This window comes from Crocodylus siamensis, chromosome 6 (assembly GCF_052110815.1).
Source record: "Crocodylus siamensis isolate JL-2025a chromosome 6, ASM5211081v1, whole genome shotgun sequence".
NCBI classification, from domain to species: Eukaryota; Metazoa; Chordata; order Crocodylia; family Crocodylidae; genus Crocodylus; species Crocodylus siamensis.
In genome coordinates, this window is record NC_143400.1 from 89,452,208 (window position 1) to 89,473,491 (window position 21,284).

Here is a 21,284-nt window from a genome sequence, read left to right on the forward strand (position 1 = left end):
GTATGATAGTGCAAGAGTGACATTGTAGCCATGATGGTCCAAATGGCACATTTATATCTACCCAATTCTTGAATTTTTTTCCATACATGGAATATGAGGATGACCCTCCTCCCTTTTTGATAGGTCTTGATCTCCCAGTAATCAGTTTCTTTTCTTCTGCAAATTGTGTGTCTTGCAATAATAATAATTTAATAGTTTGTAAGGGATTGTAAGGGGCATCAAATCTGGTCTCTTGCATAGCACAAAGCATAAAATGTTGCAAGTGATCCCTGCATCAAACCCATAAGCTCTTGTTCTTGAATACTCATGGAGTATGCGGACCTGATATGAGGCTTATGCATGTTATATAACGTGCTTTAAGGTCATCAAAAGGAAGGATAAGTGTCATTGTTTTCTCTGTGTGTCTTTCCAGGGTGTTGCTGTGGTGAGGATTCTGATATGTGAGGATTAAGCATGTTGAAATAATGTGGAGTGAGAAGACTTAGGCAGAGATTCTGTTTTCTTGCCATACTACAGGAGAAAATGTAAACGGGGAATATGATTTTTGCATTCAAACTTGATTTTCAGTGCTCATGGCTGTATGGGTGAGGTGAGAAATGGCTTTCCACCAGCTGTTTCCTATCACAGCTGGTGCATTTGCACCTTGCTTAGCACATCAGAGGGGTTTGATTTATAAGACCCTTACTTTCTATTTAATTCTCAGCTTTCTCTTGAATTCATCTATGTATACCTCCTCTGAGTGTCACTCAGCTGCACCTGCTGAGGGCCTGACTTTACTTGCTATTGCATTAACGCTCGATTCCTGGATGCAAGATTCGCTTTTATATCTGAACTTGGGAGGTCAGTGCTTTTAAAGACTTGGATGTAGAAGGTTGTCATAATCTTTCCTTTAGCAGGTCTCAGCTGCATCTGCTGTACAGTCTTGAAAGAAGGTCTTGTTTCGCTGGGTTATTGAGGGCTCTTTAAGCCACAGTCTGGCTTCCGGTAGCTGTTGTCCTTCTGCCCTCCACCTCCTCTCTTACATGGCTTCTCTGGTAACAGAGGACAGACAGTCATCCTTTTTTTTTTTTTTCCAGTGAGGGGGTAGCAGCTGGTCTGCACAGGTCTTTGTTCCTGTTCCATCTAAAGTCAGCTCTGCTTTTCCTGGAGAAAAGGCTCCTTCCTCCCTACATGCTGCTTAATTAGCAGTCGGTGCTAAATAATACACCACTTAAGGACTGGCCTGTAGCCTTCCAATCCCACCTGAGTAATGGGGCACAACACAGAGCAGAAATCACATTGAGAGGGAGAGCCAGCTCCTTCCTGAGAGAGGGAGGCAGAGAGTCAGAGGAATAAGAAGTCCGTCCTGGTGCTGTACTGCCCCTTTACAGCACTGCTGGGGAGCTCAGCCGTGGCTTCCACCCCTCCTTGCCCACCGCTGCAGGGTGGTAGGTAGTGGCACTGCAGTGACTGCTTCCTCTTGGGTCTCAGTGATGCAAGAAGCACATGCAGAAGGACAAAAGGGATTTCTCATGTCTTTGTGCAGATATACAGCAGGGCTTCTAGTGTTTTTCAGAGGGCTCAAAACTGGTGCGGCTACCAGCAAATGTCATGAGATGTCTGTGGGAGAGGTAACTTTATATGCCCTGTTTACAGCACAGGTCAGATGATAATTCTGCGGCAGGGCCAGGGATCACCCCAAATCTTTTAAATCTCAGCCTGGGGCCTTAAATGCAATCACTTCCATGAACTCTTCTTGTCTGGGCTTCTCTAATTCCTGTATGTTTTGACAGATGTGGCTGTCTCCTTCTTTAGCTCTCGTGACAAGGCATCTGGGTCCCCTTTTCTTCATCATGCTGCTGTGCTTCCCTAATCTGGCTGCAGGCACAGTGGCTAGAAGTAGCATGTTTTCTTCAGCACAGATTAATTGAGTGAGTGGCTTCGTGGGTGCTTTGGCTTAGTTTCATAGTTGACCTTACAGCTCAACGGGTCCAGCCTTTTGCCCTCTCTGCCTCTCAACCCCAGCCTTGGAATGGACGGCTGCATCTGCAGCCAGTAGGGCATCAAACCCTCTGGGTACCACAGGAAAAGGAGTAGGGGCATCAGTCCTTGCCATGGACCAGCATCTTTCCTTTCCTTGCTGCAAACACCTCTGTTTATGCTGCTTGTTATTCCCTGCTCCTACCTCACCAGCTCCTGTGAACCCAGTTTTCTTTTGCTGCAGTAATATTGTTCTGACCGGTGTATGTCTTGAATCTACTGTGATCATGTATACGAGTATGTTTCAGAATTCAGAGCCTCTCTTTTCCCCCCCTCTGATTTTTACTGGTCTGCATTTTGTAAATAAATGAATCCCTTCTCCGTCTCCCTCCTTTATTCTCTATAAAAAAAAGATGTCGCTATAATTTTAAATTGGCAGCCACAGAGCTGAAAGTGTTAAAGCTCGGGAAACGGGATCTGGGTTTGAGCAAAGATTGCCTCGCACATCTCTGTTCCATTTCTCCTGTTCGGCGTGATCTCGCCCTGCCTCGCTCTTCCATTGTCTGAGCTGGGGGAAAAGAAAAACCCCACTTCCGTGTAAAAGGCAGTTACCCACGATACATTGATGTATTTGAGCTTTGCGTGGTGTTTGGCCTGGACTCTGACCTCAGTGTAAGGGGATGGGAATGCTGTGAACCCCTGTCTTGATGAAGCTGTCATTTCTTCTCAGCTACTAATGCTAGCTCGCTGTGGAGTTTCAACAGAGGGACATGTTGCATCCACATGAATACAGGTGGGGTCACCCATGACTCATGCGAATAGTGGGAATGTTAAATTAATCAGCCTCTGACACTGTATCTTGACAACCCTACTCCGGAGTTTGAGAGGTGTCACTACTATGAAGACACAGTACCGACTAGAGCCCAATGCTCAGGCACAAATTCCAGTGGGGTCAACGCACGTCCAAGCCGCAGGTGTCTAAACTCTCTGGGAGGACTGGCCGGTTGCAAAGGCTTCATGCAGGTAGCCAGATGACACTGTGCTGAGGAGGGGAGCTGTTTTATGACTGTTAGGGGGATGACAGGGTTGGACGTTGTTTGGAAAGGAGACATCTGATATGAAATACTTTTTTTTTCTCCTTGTCTTCTGGGGTCTTGCCCTCCTGTCCCTTAGCTTTGTGCTTCTGATGGGACTTGTTCTGTTGCTACCGGTTCTTGTCCCTCCATCAGGCAGGGGTCAGATATTGCCTCACAGTGGGAGATGCGTGTGCCTGTGGATGAAGACCAGCGTGGGGAAGTGCAAGGAAATGGAGGGGAGGGAAAGGTGGAGAGAGGATTCTAGCAGGTGGTTGTCAGCAAGGACTGGGAAGCCATGCCAAGTCCTTTCAGACTCCAGGGAGGGACTTGAAGAAAGTAGCCACCCCTGTTTGGAGCAAGGAGGGGACAGAGGCCTTGTCCTTAAAGTCTGGCTACAGCATCTCTCACATCTGTTACCTCATTTAGTTGATCAGAGCAGGTTTCATCTTTCCCGGCAAACACTGAACACTGGGCCCTTCCTTTCTTTCAGGCCTCCCCTCAACCTTGGTGGTTTCTGTTTTGACAAGAAAGCGTTCTTGCTAAGCAAGCTTTGTTTCCCTTCTTGACTTGAGTTCTGCTGTGTGATAACCAACCAGGGCAGCAATGTCACCCATCTAGGGGAAACTTAAGCCCATGGGGCTTGCACCCTTCTCTCCTACCCCTGCTGGTTTCCAAGGAGGAGGAGGAGAAAGAATCAGAGAAGGAAATTCTGGTGCAGCCTTGTTGGGTGTCCAAGGAGTAATCGCCTAGTGCAAAAGAAAAGTGATGGGACTTTCTCTCCTCAGTGCAGAAGTAGTATAACCTGACAGCCTTTAATAGAACTAGATATTGTTGTAGCTGTAATGATCCAGGAAATATGTGAAAAGCAAGGGGCTTTAATTTACAGTGGTATTTTTATTAAACCAACTGTTATTGGACCATAGTTTATTAGACCATAGTTGGGAGAGATGTTAGATAGACTTTCAGGCGTAAACTGTCCTTCCTCAGGTCTGGGAAAGAAAGAGGTACAGCTTAAGCTAAGTAACAGAAAAAATGATGGCTTGTATTTAACTCCATATGTAAAAGAAAACAGGGTTGGAGACTAGGAACAAAAAGAAGCAATCAGAAGTAGCTTCAAAGCAGAAGTGCAATTGAACAGGTAACCTAATTATGTAAAAGATCAAGACCATTCAGGAGAGAAAAGGGTCGTGATTACCTGTGGGGTACAGAGCGGTTAGAAGACCCACCGGTTAGATTATGTGTTATGAAACCCTCCTCTTATGTCTAGTTCATGTTTAGTGTCTAGTAAAGTTACGGATATTTTTTGTTTCCAGGCCTGTCTTGTGCAAACTTTTGTAGATTTCTCTTGAGTAAGAGGACTATGAGGTCAAAACTGGAGTGATTGTCAGATGCTATGAAAGGACTTGGCAAGAAAAGAGATAAAGGACCAAGACACCCAAACACCTGTGGAAGAACACTTTTCACAGAGCCAAGTAGGCTGTCACCTACAAAAGCTCATGCCCCTTTGAAACAGTCTCTAAGGTGCTACCATGACCTACCTTCTGCCCAACTCCTTCCTGTGAGACTTTAGTCTGGAGTGTCAGGCCTGTTTAGTTTCACCCACGTAGCTTCCGGGAGGGCATTTCATACATTGAACGAGGTGTACCACATCCCATGATAGACATCTACAGGCTCCATGGATTTCTAATGGTTTCATTGTCGTGATTTTGGTAGCCGTGGATATATGTTGATAGGTTTTGCATTTGTTCTTAAGACAGGGTTATATGGTGTTTGGTATTTGTTTGGTATATTGTGTTTGGGGGAGATTTGGAGGCTATTTGACAGGAGCAGAGGGTGTTGGGCTGTTACTCTCAAGGTATGTATTTGAAAAGGATCAAACCTATACGCTATATATACTTTGAGGATATGTTTGGAGAGGATCAGACACTTCCCAGCTTTTACAGTTGTGCATTTACTCATTTCTGTATGTCATATACCAACCCAGAGAGAATAATGATACTGCCGTCTTTGGCAGTACTATTCTGGGAGCGTTTTGTTGGTAAACAAAACCGAGGCTAACGTTGTGTGTCATCACATCTGCTTCTTTCTGTTTTTATAGATGTCTATTCCTTTGAGGAGGAGGAGGCAGTTTTAGATCCACACGTGGCAAAGCACTTGGCACACTTCGGGATTGACATGCTCCAGATGCAAGGGGTAGGAAATACCCTTGTTCTTCAGTCTCACTGTTCTACTTGGGGTGTTGGGGGCAGGGGACGGGATGGGACGGGGCAGACACCATATCAGTGAAAAATGGGATTCCTTAAGCTTGTGTACATGTGATTGCTGTGTACTGTTGTTCAAATAGTATTTAGCTTTGGGAAGAATACTGTCACCTGAGCCATGTTTGTGCCCTGGGCTGCAAGGAATCATTTTGTGTAACTTCAGGATCTGGGATTTGCCTTTGCTAGGGCTCCCTTCTGGTCTGTAGTTTGCACACTTACCTTGCAGAGTTTTGTGCATCACTTGCCACAAAGCTAAAAGGCTCTGCTAAATAAGGGAGATGAATATTGAGAATATTTAACTGTGCTCAGCAGCTAGTTTATGAGCAACAGTCCTGTGGCACATGCAATTTTAAGGGTAAAAAGCCTAAATCCACTACAGGTAAGTGAAACAAATGGATGAGACAAAGGTAATTAAAAAAATAAACCGAATATGGCCTCAAAATTGCATTTTGTTAACAACAGAAGGGATTAAACGTAAGACAAATGGAAATGGGTCCATAAAGCTGGGGACTCCTGATAGAAAGAGGTTATTATACAAAAGAAATATGTTTCCCTCCTGGCCGAGGAGGCAGTGTTGTTTGGAGAGGGCACAGTAGGCTGGCCTCAAGAGCATGGGGTTTCCAGCTCTGTCACTGAGCTGCTGGTAAGTGACCTTTGATATGCCACTTCCCTTCTCCATGCCTCAGTTTCACCCTCTGTAAAATGGGTATGATGGTGCCCACCGTGTTTGCATGGATATTACAGATGAATGGAAGATGCTAAATAAGACCATTTTTTGTTTGCCAACTCAATCTTGTAGTAATGCACAAAAAACCGAAAATGAGGTGGATTGAAAACTATGAACGAGAAAGAAATGGATTAGTCCATGTCCGTTGTCCAGGCAAAAGAAAACGGGCAATAAACTGTATAAATGATAAGTGAAGAGTTAAATTTTAAATATCTTCTCAGGTCTAACACTAAAACCTTGTTGATACCATTGGATAGGAGCCTTAGGGCGCTTGTACATGTAATGAGTGCTTAATCCCCAAGATTTTATTTTATGCCCCCTAAGTTGAAGTGGTGGGTTTTTAATTGAAACCCACCATTTCAATATAGGGGCTTCTGTCACTGTTATGGCGAGGGGCGTGATCCTTTTTTTCCCTCCTCCTTTTCACAAGCCAGAGCCTACCTGCAGCCCGGGGTAGCCGAGCAGCCCCTGAGCTGCAAGGGGCCCCAGTCCTTTCTTCTGCTGCGGCAGCACCCCTTCGGGCCACCCAGGTGGGCTGCTAGTTCGGAGGCAGCATCTGGCCCAATCCAAGTTTTCCCTGAGCCCACCCGCTGGAAGCCCACCGGGTGCTGCTCCCTGGGTGGACTCAGGGAAGAGTTGGATCAGGCTGGGTGCTGCCTTCGAGTGGGACAACGCCTGCCTGTTGGCAGGCTGCCTGGGTGGTCCTGGGGGCACCACTGTGGTGGAGGGAAGAACTGGGGGCCCCCGCAGTTCAGGGCTGCCCCCGGCCATGGGCAGGCTCTGCCGGTGGGTGGGGGGAAGGATCAGGACCTCCACTGTTTCCAGCATTTGCCTGCTGAAGGCAGAAGCAGCGGGATGCCTGATCGTCTTTTTTCTGCAGAGTCTGCTTGCCTCTTCTGCAGTCAGGGGATGTGTTGCTGGCAGGACAAACGGCCTCTGAGATGCAGGTAACCTGGGTCCTTCCCTCAGCAGTGGCAGCACCCCCCAAGACTGCCCGAGCAGGCTGCTAGCAGGTGGGCCCTGCCCCACCTCAGAGGCAGCACCCAGCCAGATCCAACTCTTCCCCAAGCCCTCTGGGGCTTCCAGTGCCCTGTGCACTCTCCCCATCACCTGGGACTGCCTGGGAATGGGCTATTCCTGGGGGGTTCCAGGTGGCGGTAAAGTGACGGGGTAGTGCATAAGGCATTGGAAGCTCCAGCAGACTCAGGGAAGAATTGGATCTGGCTGGGTGATGCATCTGAGTTGAGAGAGCAGCCTGCCTGGGCAGCCCCAGGGGGTGTTGCTGCTGTGAAGGGAAGGACTGGAGCCTGCTGGCAACTCGTCCCCCAGGTTGGGGGGGCAGGGGGAGAAATATAGGATTGGGCCCCTTGCCACTTCTGCCTTCAGCAGGTGCCTGTGGCAACCAGGCACCTGCTGAAGGCAGGAGTGGCAAGGAGCCCAATCTTTTTTTTTCTTGCGTGCCTGCCTGCCTGCCTCTCCCGTGGTCGGGGAATGAGCTGACAGCTGTATCATTGCACTTTGCAACGTTGCAAACTAAGCTACATCCAGATGTAGTTTCATTTGCAACAACGCAGAGTCATTTAAAAACCCCAGAACTGGTGCATGTGTAATGTGTGACAGCATTAAGCCACACACGGTACATTTTTGTCACATGTACATCATGACGACCATCATGTGTACAAATGCCCACATTTATGAAAGACACCATTAAGCTGTCAGTGTTCCTCCTTAGGAATAAAAAACCCTAATAAGCATGCAGTACATGTCTCAGTCATTTCAGAGGGGTCAGGATTTAACTCCTTGACTTTGGACCTCCTAGTAAAATGCCTATGCATGAGTAATCTACTGCTAATAACCGTTTAGTGTAGTGAGCTGTGGCTGTGCTTGCATAGGTGTGTCAGAGTAGTGTCTTCAGGACCATAACATTGGATTGCTCCAATCTGACCTAGAGAAACCCCCTTGAGCTGTGACCTAAGGTTGTGATTACACTGCCATGCCTACAGCTGATGGTGATGGCCCCTAGCTGCCTCAGGTTCTACTAGTAGTCTAGATGCTCAGGGTATGCTACTATAGCCATACTCTTTGCAGTTTCCAAACTAGGTTGGTTATATCTTCATGAGCTGAGATTAACCAATGTGCTTCAATAGCTGACATTTTGATCCAGAAGCTTGTTCTTTAGGGTTGGGACCTTTTTCTTTCCTTTTCCGGTTGGGCTTTCCCCTGTTAGAAAATTAACATTGGTTTGTAACTAATGCCCTGTAATTGCTGCTTTATTTAAAAAAATGCAACACAGTCCCTTTGCATTCAGACAGAGAACAGTCTAAGAGATAACGACATCAAGCCAAGAGTCTCTGAGTGGGAGGTAATTCAGGAATCTGGCATGAAGCTCAAACCCATGTATGGCCCAGGATACACAGGCATGAAGAACCTGGGAAATAGCTGCTACATCAACGCTGTCATGCAGGCCATTTTCAGCATCCCTGAGTTTCAGCGAGCGTAAGTAATTCCCAGGAGTGGTTTTGCACAGGCTGCATGGTCATGGTTTCTTATTTTTGTAATCTGAGTGCTGTTTCAATATTGCACCCTCAGTGCAAGCAGGTTCTTCCATCCAGTTCAGTGACAGATTAACTGATAAAGTATTTGCATTGGCTACCCTGCCCAGAGATCACTCTTGAACTTGCAAACTTTAGCCTAGTCTGCCCAAAGATTTTGCAGCACTTGGTTCTTTTTATGAGAAATTGTTTAACCCATGGAGTTGTACCTATTAGCATGGATATGGCTATACAAGTAGGGAAGAGGGAGGGCTTATTTTTCTTTTCATATGGGAATAAACTATACTGGTATAAATACACTTAACCCAGAAAAATTCTAAGCATTCTAGGAATATTATAGCATATTAACAATACAAATATAAATTAAGACAAGTTTTACAAAGTGTGAGAGAGAGAGAGAGGTACCTTATGAGCTCGAGCAATTTCTGGATGGAAAAAAAGGGAATCTGAGTTGTAAAAATAGATTGTTTAATCATTTTGTCCTGGTAATTGATAAATTAATATTATTGTTTTGTATTTATTTGAGATTTTTTCCATGGGATTGATCAAAAATACCTCGTAGCTATTAACGAGAGCAAAATACTTGGCATTCCAAGGACAGCGACCTTATAATTGTACATGAGTGATGATAACACTTTAGAGGGTTCCTTTATAGTCCAGCAGAAGTAGTGTGCATTTTGAAAGTGGCACATTCAGATCTTGGAAATCTTCCCAGGTTTCATGTAACAGTTGTCTTCTGGAAAAGAATGTGGGGGGAATTTGGTTTTTGTTTGTTTACTCAGCCATATGGAGCGGTATCTGTAGATTTATTAAGTCTTTCATGTCCGGACGCTTATGCTAACTTTTCTGTCTCTGTCAGGATGGACTTCCTAAGAGATTGTTGTCAGCAGTGTGATTGTTGGACCTAATAGAAACATTTGGTATAAAGGAAGTAGCAGAGATTTTTAAGGGTAGAAGATGGATGAGGATGAATGGACATATGCTCTCAATTGTACCCTCATGGTTCATGACAAATAAAGTAATACTCTGATGGAGATTGTGGCTGGCTGAGGCAGCACTGAATGGTCTAACAGTGGTGCCTTACCTTTTGGCCCTGCATGGGGCTAATCCGTAGGCTGGGTTGGGTCCCTGGTGCCAGAATTAGGCCCCGTGCATCTAGATTGGGCCCCTCATGCCCTGATCGGTCCCACACTGCTTCTGCCCATCCCTGCACACCAGAGTCAAGCACTAGCTCTGCTGGGTCCTGCACATCGATATAGTATGCAAGGCCATGTTATCTGGCCCATGGAGTTCCCCATGAATGCAGAAATTTGGCAGCAGGGGAATGGCAACATGACACAGCTCTGCAGGCCAAATCTGGTCTTTGGGCCAGGGTTTGAGTATCCCTGGTCTAAGGTATTCCTTAGAGCTTATTGACAATAGATGGGTGAATCTGTCTTGCTCTTCTGAAACTGGGCCCCAGTAACCTGTCAATCATTAGGACAGTTTTTCTCACACCAGCCCTGTGAGGTTGGGAGTCACAACTGAGCCCCTTTTACAGATGAGGAGCCAAGACACGGATTAAATGATTTTCCCAAAGCTCACATGCAAGGTTTGTGTCGGAGACAAGACTAGGACCCCAAATTCAAGACTAGTACCTGGGGTGGGACTTTAAGGTTTGTTTGGAAGCTCCTGGCACCCTTTTCCTCTCTAGGTAGGAAAGCAAAACTTTACAATTTCATCCTGACAGAAACACCCCTGCTGTGGGGGACTTATAAACTTTGTCACTACTGAGCTCTCCCAAGAGAGAAAGGTGTCACTGAAGTATGCCTGCAGTACAGCCAGTCAGGTAACCAGATATCTGAGCAGAGGACGCTCCAGGAAAGCCAGCTATAACCTTTGTGTGCTTCTCTTTGTCCTCACCACCCAGGTACGTGGGAAACCTTCCTAGAATATTCGACTACTCGCCTCTCGATCCAACGCAAGATTTCAACACACAGATGTAAGTGGCCATGTTGCTATTATTAACCATTTCTAGCCAGAATAATCTGAATAATGCAGCCATGAAGGTACCAGAGCAAAATGGCTATAAATAGAGGGGAGAGCTAGTATCTTGGTAGGGGTTGGGGAGTGAGATCACGGGTCGGGGCATGCTTAGCTATATATTCCAGCCTCGCTAATTGTAGGCGTCAAAATTTTCTCAAGCGCTTAAAGTTGCAGTCACTCTTTCTTCTCCAAGCCTGGAGGAAAATCTCTTTTGTCTTTTCTGTTTGTTTGTTTTTCCCCTTTCCCTACAGGGTTAAATTAGGACACGGCCTCCTTTCAGGCCAGTACTCTAAGCCACCAATGAAATCTGAGCTTATTGAACAGGTGATGAAAGAAGAACACAAGGTATTTGACTGAGCATATGCAGCCTGATAACTAGGTAAAAGTGAAGCCGTGAGACGAGGGAACAGGTGATGGGCACTGGAGAGCGTGGGGGTTCAGCTGGATCCAGCGTGGGATGTTTAGCAAGGTGTCATGCATAAGCTGCTGGGCAGGAATCTGTTAGTCAGGACCTATTTGTGCAAGTTTTAAAGGGCCCCGCGGTTCTGCCTGGAAGGGATTCTGCTGCTCCTGCCGCACACACAAACCAGAGGTAGAGATGCACCAAGGGCCAAAAAGTGGTTATTTAGACTAGAGAGCCCTAAATGTTGGGGAGTGAACTTCTCAAGCTGGCTGTAGTCCAAAATGAAAGCTTAAAGATGCAAAGGAGCTGTCTCCAAAGTGATCGATGGCAAAACTCCCACTGATTTTCGTGGAGCTGGGAGGCATTCCAGTATGGCGAACACAAGAAGATGGAGTTGTGCGGGAGACTTTCATCTCTGTACAGCTGCCTTCTTTCACTTGCAGGATTGCAGTAAGCCAACTGGCAGTCACAGGAACGTAAGTGGGTTTGACTAGCCCTTTCTCTTGGTTCCCTTGATGTTTCAAGGGATTCTTATTAATATTTAGACTGTGAATCATTTTTAATACGAAAGAGACCTCGTATCAGCTTTGTGTGGGGTGGAGGTATAAATAGATACCAGGGTGGCTCCCTGGTCCCCGTGCTACAATCTGCCCAGGCGCCCGCACTGACCTGGGAATCCACGAGGCTTACTCCTCAGAGGATGTCTGACCAGGAGCCAGGCTCGGTCAGCACTGAGAGTCCTCCCCTCTCTGAGTCTGACTCCCCCTTTTTTTGATACCACTCCTTCTGACTTGGCATTGGTAGCAAGAATACTGGAGGGGTAGGGCCAACCCAGCCCAACAACTCCTTCCTCGTGAGGGGCTAGCCAGACATGCCATCACAGGGGGACAGTTTTTCTCTAAAAGAAAAGCAGTCACATAGGGCTGTGGATGAGAACAAATCCGTAATATATGAAGAACAGAAGAGTGGTGGGAAGAGGCGTCTTTCCCTAGCTGTGTGATGTAGCTTCCATCTGTCTCTATTAATGAGAGCTTATAGGGAGGAAGTGGCCTTTCAGTTTTGCAAACAGCAGGGCTGTACATTGCAACAATTCTGCAGCAACAGAGAGATTTTGCCTGAAGTCCTATGTTGTCCTCCTTAGCTCCCTAATTTCTGTTCCTGCATCCTCCTGTTGTAGCACGAATGTTGGGCCACTTTCTAATGCTGCATTAACTACTGCTGCTTTTGCCATTCGCTTGCCGTTGGCCTCAGCCACCTGCCATCGGTATTGCTGCTCTGCTGATCTGCGCTCTCATTTATCCGTACGTTTGTCTCCTTAAACAATGAATGACTCTGCTCTCATTCACGCAGCCATCAGAAAGCCCATCTAACTTCTGGCGTATCCTCTGAGCCCCTGATAGCAATATAAAGGATCAGTTTTGACCAAGAGATGTAAGGCCTAGTTCTTGCGTGAGTAAGCTTCATGGGTGTGGTCTGGTGCCTAGCAATTAAGGGGTTAATTCTGTTAATGGAGCTTCCTCCTCTACAAGTGCATAGTGACAACTGCTACTCTGGAGTGCACTTTCGAGATGAAAAGTGAGAATGAGTTTGGGGAGGTCAGAATTCCTTGCCTGAAGTTACAGCGCCGGGTTGGACCTGTGGGAATTGCTGTTTGCTGTTTGAGTGCTATATTATTTTACTTTGTGCAAATGCTAATTCTTGAGGATTCATAGTGGGACAGATTTTAAGGCCATAAGAGATCACAAAGCCACCTCCTGTACATTGTGGGCCATAGGATCTTAGCAGAGTTAGACATTTTGGGCTGCACTGGTCATTCTTTTGAAGGTTTTCTATCATTCAGTTAGTTTTATACTGCATTAACAGCTAAGAAGTAATTCAAGCTGGGCTGGCATCAGCAGTTGTCTACCTAATATTTTAGACTGTCTATCTAATTAAATAGACAGTCTATAATCAAGCAGGTTATAACATCCATCCCAAGTGGGTTATTAACAGCTAAGGAGTAATTCAAGCTGGGCTGCCATCAGCAATTGTCTCCCAGGCAGTCTCTGAAGCCCTTCTGCCCTGAATGGAGTTGCTTTGTGAGCACTGGGGTCTTGCACAACATGCTATAGTTGCCCTTTGTTCTATAAAGGGACCCTGGATGATGACATTCAGGTTTAAAGCTCCGTGTTCAATTTGTGGGGGAAGAATGTGGGGGCTTTTTGACTCTTGTTGGTGACTTTAGGGTTGTTGGCTGTAGCCATGTCGGTTTAAGAACATAGGCAGACAAGGTTCTTTGGGTAGATGTAATATCTTTTATTAGACCAACTAAATACTTGGAAAAATGTGTTCTTTGCAAGCTTTTGGGCACAAACACCCTTCTTCAGGCATAGGGAGAGTTTGCTGGTGCTTTGTGTGCTGTCCTGGGTAGAACAGAAGCCAATATGAAAAATGCAGGTCTGCGGTTATCAGATGGCAGGCAGGTTATAATGTGCCATAAATCCAATGCCTGTATTTAGTCCATGATTTTTTGTATCCAGTAGGTTGAAGAAGTGAAGTTCATAGGTTCGTCTATGAAAAGTGTTCTGTAAATTCCCTTTGAGGATTGGAGAGAGAGTAGTTGTCTTGTGAGAGGTGTACCCTCACAGGTAATTGAGTATTTTTGCCTTTGATAGATTTTCGGTGTGTGTTCATTCTGGTACGCAGTTGTTTGTTTTCTTGTACATATTTTCCATCAGGGCATTTAGTGCAATGGATGAGATGTATTACACTTGAGGTTGCGGATGTAAGATCCAGGAAAAATAATGGTTCTGTTGTGGAGTGTAGTTACTGTGGGAGTGGTGGAGATGCATTTCCAGGTTTAACACTTTTTGTCCCAGCATGATCTGGATCCGTTCAGTGTGCTTTGGGCCATAGGTCTAGTCTTCGAAATTTAGCTCCAAATCTGGTGCTGAACTAAGATTTGGAATTAGGCTTGGGGGCATGTTAACTACCCCATTCTCTTAGGGTCTGAACAAGCAGAGAAATCACAGGGACCTAAAAAAGAGGCGGCAAACTTAGCACAGAGCAGCTGACCTGCAGTAGCTTTCTATGTGCCCATTCTTATCCTATGGTAAGTAAAAGCTAAGTCATGGTAATTTGGCCCTGTTTCATCAAAGACTGCTCTGGCTTAGCTTTCACTTATTGTGGATTGAAAATGGACTCACAGACAATTACTGCATGTCAGCTGCTCCATGGCAAACTTGTGCCCCCTTTCAGCTCGCTGTGCTCTGGACATTACCGGCTGCTACTTCTGGAGCCCTGGCTATAGGCAATGCAGTCTCCTCTCCTCCCCGGGCTGCTCTTTTGCAGCTCATCTTTCCTCTGCCTTGAGAGAGCAAGAGTATCATTAACTGGGGTTCCTCACCTTTCAGTTCAGTGCTACCGGGAATCCTTGGGAGAGTCTTTTGTGTCCTGGAAGTAATCTGTTAGTTGTCATGGAAGTGCAGCTGCTGTCTGGCCACGCACACGTGACGGCTTTGTATTTGTGCTCCTGTATACACAGTTTACTTTGGCATAATGGTTGCCTTTGGGTCTGGCTTGTCTGTGTCTGTGCCGACTTTTGTTACCCCCAGCCCAGCCCAGCACAGGGACCCAAACCCGATGCCCCGGAGGTTGGGATGTTTAGAAACGAAAGGTCAACTTGCAATGAGCATTGTGGATACTGTATCCGGAGAGGAACTTGCCTCCTTGGAAGAGGCATGTCTGATGAATTTGCCAGATGTATTTTTAGGAACAACAGAAGCGGGACACGCTTGTGTCACAGGAGCCGAGTGACAGTTGCCATGGAAACCTGCATTTCCTCTGCCCTCGTGCGCCCTACGTTCTTGATGCAAAGATTTCTCCCTCCTGAAACGAGACTGTCGGGGAGGGACTTTTGCAGTGAACCGATTTTTAGACAAAGATGGAGTCTCGGGGATGCGGGAGCCGCCTGCGTGTTCTGTACCCCTGCTTCCGCGGATGCTTCCTCTGAACGAGCAGCTTTGCGCCGTGGTTGACTCGGGTTATAGAAATTCTGCCGAACCTTGCTCGTGTTTCCTGCAAAGTTAAGAGCTAAGATGAATACGTCACAAAGGCTGAGAAATGAAGGGAAAGGCTTTTAGGAGACTCTCTTCGGATTCGTGTTGATAGTGACTAGCAGTGTCTGCCCCATGGCAGATGTGGCCCAGCTGTGACAGCCACGAACACCCCCGCTCCTATTCAGATGCTCCAATCCTGAGCAAGTACATTGATGAACTGCTTTGCAGCAGCCGTGGTGTCCTGCTCCTTCCTCCAGCTTCTGCTTGATGTCTTCATCACAGGGGGCAGGGCAGGACAGTATGGTGCGACCAGCAGCACCAGAGGAGCTGGCCATCTGGAGTGCCCATGCAGTGCAGGGACCTGCAGCTGGGCAGCCAAAGTGAGGCAGGGCATTGTGCGCACCGCAGGGTGAAGGTGAGCTTGCCCAAACGCATGATGCCAGGAAGGGGGGGTCCTGTGCGCACGTGGTATACAGCCCTGTGGCCTCTCCAACATGTTGCCCCCAGCCACTTAAAATTTGGACAGCCCTGCACTAAGGGAAGGGCTCCATCTACTGTCACCACAAGAATATGTAGCATTGCTCATAAGTTAGCTTAAGTAACATTGTAGTTTTTTGCACACCGCACTTGTCTTCTTGCCACAGCAACTCGAAACGTGGTGTCGGGTGGAATGTTTTTCACCCGCTCGAATCTTTCGTGCTATTCTGAAAATGCCAGGGTGGACATTTTCCACCGTCCCTCTGTCTGGTGGAGCTGTCTGGATAACATTGCAGTGGTGGGAGATTTTTGGAAAAATGCAAGTAGAGCACAGTGCACGTTGTACTCTCCAGAGTTTTTTGTAGCACGTGTTGGGATTTTCAGCCGCACCTTTTAAGTGTTGTGTTGCTTGGGGCGGGCAGGGGGTGACATGAAGCTTGCTTTGTGTTCACTTCACACTTTTTGCCAAGTGCAAATGATTCTTTAACAGCCCAGGACTTTGGGAATCCATCCCTTACTGATGTCAGTGGGTGCCGCCTGTCAAGGCACTCATGTGAGACCTTCAGTGGTCCAGTTTAGTCTATATTTAGCTAAACTGTCTTGCAACTGCTGATAAGGAAAGTATGCTCAGGCTTCTATATATATGCCAAGTTCTGTGGTGCTAAAATCTTCTTTCCACCACAATAAAACAGTATAGGAAGAGCGGCGCTTGATTGTAAAAATGAAGTGAGGCTCCAAGTCCCCATGGGTCACCAGCTAGGAGCTGATTGCGTTTTTTTTTAAGTTCAGGACATTGCTACTATTCTTGTTTTTTGGATCACGTTGATCAAGCTGCCCTCACGGAGGAAAGGACTTTCTGTATGTGTGCGATCCTCATTTGGAGAGTGCTGTGCATTGCACATTGCTGTTGTTCCTGCTCAAATAGTTGAATCAAAGGTGCATTTAAATGGAAACAGGGCTCAGTTCCAAATCCAGTGCCTTAATAATCTGGGTGAGCCCGGCGGCTGCCAGGCAGGGTGCTTGCTTCTGGCTGAGAAGAGTGCTGGGTGTACAGTAGCCCAAGTTCCAGTTTTGAATCTCCCCTCCCCCTTTGATGCAGGGCAGTTAAGGTCACTGATATGCTATAACCCAGAATTCAGAAAGCCCCAGCACATCTACTCATCCCATCACTATCAAGTCTCTGGATGTTTACAGAAGTTCTTAAAGAGCAGCTCAGCATGACAGTCTCACAGCCATACTGCCAGCAGCTGAACAAGCCTTAACAACTGAGAGCCTGCTGTTGATTTCCATGGATCTAAGTGGAGATTAGTTCTGGCTTACATTAATGAAACAGAGATCAGAATTAGGCCTCCTGAGTGACAGCTTCCTTTATTAAAAATGTGGTTTATGTGCATTGTATTTCATGCCACTTCTGTTTTCATACTTTGGGGCTAACATCACTATAGAGATGATGGGAATGGGTTTGCCGCTCTACAGTTAAGTTTTCTAAGTGCTCTAAAATACCCATCCTGGCTTGGATGGCCTTGAAAATTGCTGTACAGTATGGAGTCCCATGGTTGGGTTTGTGGGGCAAATTTGAAATCACTTGAGCAAGGAGTTCCTGAGATTCTGGCAAAACGTTGCATCGTGTCAACACAGTAATGTTCTTGTTGCTGCTGGAGCTGTTGTGCATGCCCATAATTTAAAGCAGTGGGGGCCAACTTTTTTGGCAGGTCTGCCACAAATTAGTCCCACACCCTCCCTGAGTGCCACCCTGATCCCCTTCCTCTGCCCAATCTGCAGCTTTGCTCTCTGCTAACTACTTTGCTCTCTGCTCCCTGCCTGACCTCTTGCTCTGCCTTCTGCTTCCTGCCCTGTCTGCTGCTGTTCTGCCTCTCCCCTCTCTGATCAGCCATGTGCCACATGTGGCACGGGCAGCCTCTGCACGTGGCACTTGTCACACTTTGGCCACCCCTAGCTTCTGACTCTTCCAAAACTGTTATAACCCACTTGGGATGGATGTAAGCTAGTGTCTAGAGCCCACTGTCCCATTGGTGAAACAATATTTAAAAAGTGAGATCCATCTTTTATCATGACAACAATGTGGTTCAGGCCAGGGGACATAACGTGTACATCAGGGCTGGGAGGGGTCTGTTGCAAGCCATAGTATTTGCAGGCTGGCTGGTATCAGAGTAACTGGCTCGGGATTGAATGCTGCAGTCACAGATTTGAGCAGCGCTTGTATACAGCGAGTTAAAGTCCTTCCTTGACAGACTCCTGAGGATTTGTGCTGGGCTTCCAGTTGTTCTTTCCTTGCATTTGACAAGGGCTGCCTTTGGGAAATTTTGCCCAAAGAACAGTTCTTGGTTGAAGATTTGATTTTCAAAGTGTTGTAAAAGCTAAATATTTTAAAGTACTTTAGTTATTGGAGGAAGAAGGAAATGACAGGTGCTAGACAAAATGTAGTGATATGGCTCTGCTAAAACCAGTCATTATACATCTCCAACTATGTTTTCTCTGCAACATGCTGTAAAAAATCAGTCATTTACGAATTATGTGAATCATTTTTAAAATATTGCTGTATACCCAAGAAACTGTGTGTTTATAGTCTTTTTCATTAGTTTTAAGAGAAATCCAGGTACAGCCTTAACTTAACTGGTGCTACTACCTCTCTAATATTGCTGACACAGCAAAGCCAAGACCCGAATTGGAGGTGTAAGTTGGAGTATTTTGGTATCCAAAGACAACCCCCAGTTGATCAAAGAAGTAATTTGATAATCAACATTATCAAATATCTATATGCATTGGGAAAAGGCCTGGTGAGCTGGTAGGTTGCAGCCATGTCTTCTTCCAGACAATCCTTTACTGAAACATTAGAAAATCAGGGAATAGAGGATTCCCTGGGAATGTACTTATTTTTGTACTCTTTTGTACTTATTTTCGCTCTCTTGTGCCCGGTCACGACTGCTACAGATTCTCGAAGCCAGAAAAAGGGGGTTGTTGTGCTCCTCTCCCCATGCACCCCACATAACTCAGCACAAAAATGCAGGGTACACAACCCCTTTGGGTGCCGATGCACTTTTCATATCACACAGTGTGAACTGTGACAACTTGCTACAAATAGTCCTTGCTGCAGCCAGTCTGGTTGTCCACTATGCAGGGCAGGGCAGCTGGCGTGTACGCAGGTGACTGAGCACGCAATTCAGCGGGGCACAAGGTGCATTTACACCTTCCACGTGTTGCTTCTTGTAGCACGGCTACAAGACAACTTAGAGCAGCTCTCCAGGGGCTCAGCCCGGCAGAGCAAAGGTTGTAAGGCAGGGCTGGTGTCTACTGCTTATTTCTGGATCTTTTTCAGTGGTTTAAATTCAAGTGCTTTGATGTCCTAAAAAGATACAGAGCGCTCTTAGTCAGCTTATGTTCTGTGTCAGTCAAGTTTCTGGACAGTGAATTATGAATTGCTTGCTGTGACGGCTTATTTCCCGTGACTCTTTGCAACTTAACTTGACCCGTCGCAAGCCAGTGTGTAATTCTGAGCAACGTGAAGCAATGCTTCTGAAAAACATTTCTTTCACTTGTTTTTAGCCTCAGCACAACGGGATTTCTCCTCGAATGTTTAAGGCTTTGATAAGTAAGGGGCACCCTGAATTTTCCTCCAATAGACAGCAAGACGCACAGGAGCTTTTCCTGCACCTTATAAATCTTGTAGAGGTGAGAGTGTGCTTATTATTTCTTCTGTTGATCTCTTCTTCTGTTAGGGGATGAGAATTGGGTCATGATGTGGTCTGAGTGTATCTTAACATACTATTCAAGGCCTTGGCTACTTGAGCGAACTGTACCAATTTTAACTGCATTGGTTTCTAAACCAAGACATTTTCCCCCATCTTTACTGTCTCATGCAGTCACCCAGCCAAAAATGTCAGTACAGCCTCATTAGGTATAAGCAGGTTAAGCATCATTTAACAAGCTGTAAGTGTTATAAACAAATGTGATTCTCTCTTTCAGCTGTTACTCAGTGTAGAATTACATGTCCATATATTTACAACGGCCAAGGCTGCCTGTGAATATTAAATGGACCAGATGTTGTTGTTGTTCCACCTTTGCATCCTCTTCTGAAGCAAATAAATCACCATGCCCAGCTCCCTTCCAAATCCCTGGTGCATGCTATCGAATCATTACAGCAGGAAGAACTGCCAGGCTGAAAGCACTATGTCAGTTTAGTAGCAGATTATTTGAACATAAAATGTCACTGCCATTGAGCTACAATCTAGCGCACTGCAAAAGAGTCAATATTGTGAATGCTAATTCTGTCCGGGAGGCAGTGAAGTGGGAGATTTACAGAGAAGACAACCAATTCTCTGCCTTCTCTCATATGCATTAAGGGGGCTCATTCACGTGCTACACTCTGGATGAAGTTATTCTGATCCAAATCCCATGCACTGATTACAGGCCTCATTTATAGCTATCTTTCTGTGCAAGCCTGATAACAGACAATTAACATGAGCGGAGAGGAGGTGTATTATTTCTAAGGTACTCTCGGCTGGATAATTGACAAGAAGTTGCTACTGTTTTGACACTGGTGCAGAGGATTTTCCATAGCCCATAATAGAGCCCTCGCTTTGATAAGCTGCCGCCTTCCTGGCCCTTCTGTTCATTCAGTAAATCCTGTCTAGAGGTGGGTTCCCATCCTGTAAGTTGCTCTGAGCGGGCAGACACTTTTGTCCATGGGAAGCCTCCCGGACTGCAGCATCTCAGCGGGTTCCATGCAAGTGGGGGGTGTCTTCAGATGCGAGGTCATGGGACAGGGATGATGACTCTTAAACAGCTAGCTCCCCTGGACTCTAAAAATGTGGATTTACTGTCACTGTGCTCAAGTGATTGGATCAACTCTTCCCTTCAGAGAAACCCTGTTGGTTCGGAAAACCCCAGCGATGTTTTTCGGTTCCTGGTGGAAGAACGTACGCAGTGCTGCCAGTCCCGGAAAGTCCGGTACACAGAGAGGGTTGACTATATCATGCAACTGCCGGTGGCTATGGAGGCAGCAACAAACAAAGGTAAGGACTGAAACATGCTGGGGGCAGCTGGTGGCTGCCGCCTTTCTAAAACCAGCAATCGGGAACAGATGAAGGTGGATGTAACATCATGCCCCTGGGTGTGTTGGAAGCAACAGAGGTAAAACCAGGAGTCAAATATGGTTGAGTATTTCCAGTGCCTGGGGAGAGTGCCCCAATAGGAAGAGGCATCCAGAGCTCAGGTTGGCTGATCTGTTGAAACCTGTTTTAATTTGCCTCCTAGGAGAATAAAACAAATGGGTTTTATCATTGAGAAATGCCAGATTTACTCTGATTCCAAGATGAGGTCGTCGTCCCCCTCAGTTTTAACATGGAGACGAGAGAAGCCCCTTATCTTGGAATTGAGTATGAGGCCAGGGAAAGGGGCAGGGAGGCAGCTGCTGTGGCTCCAACCCTGACCCCAACCATGGGGTCAGCTGCTGCCTGGACCCCCGCCACCTCTGCACCCCCTGCTTCTTCCCATCCCTGACCCCCTTCCCCCATCTCCCCCCACATCACTTCTTCACTTCCACAGCCTCCATCCTTCTTCCCCAGCCACCCCTCCCCATATCACTTACCCTTGCTCCACACCTGCAAGTCTGATCCGGGCTGCAGCCTGGGACATGGAGCATGGCCTCAGCCTGGCTCTGTAGCAGTGGTGCTGGCTCCACCCTGCCGCTTCGGTGGGCATGTTCTGTGCACACTTGCATCTACTTGGAGTAGTATGCTTTCACATT

General features: G+C 46.5%; 1 protein-coding gene across 1 annotated transcript in view; it reads left to right on the forward strand.

The window, feature by feature from the left end:
• The window catches only part of USP13 (ubiquitin specific peptidase 13), a 71,549-nt gene that overhangs the window by 33,499 nt on the left and 16,766 nt on the right, over positions 1–21,284 (forward strand). The window contains exons 7-12 of the mRNA XM_090050602.1: positions 5,134–5,228; positions 8,332–8,519; positions 10,485–10,556; positions 10,852–10,945; positions 19,082–19,207; positions 20,397–20,550. Of these exons, the coding sequence (XP_089906728.1) occupies positions 5,134–5,228; positions 8,332–8,519; positions 10,485–10,556; positions 10,852–10,945; positions 19,082–19,207; positions 20,397–20,550 (729 nt within the window). The remainder of the gene's footprint in view (positions 1–5,133; positions 5,229–8,331; positions 8,520–10,484; positions 10,557–10,851; positions 10,946–19,081; positions 19,208–20,396; positions 20,551–21,284) is intronic.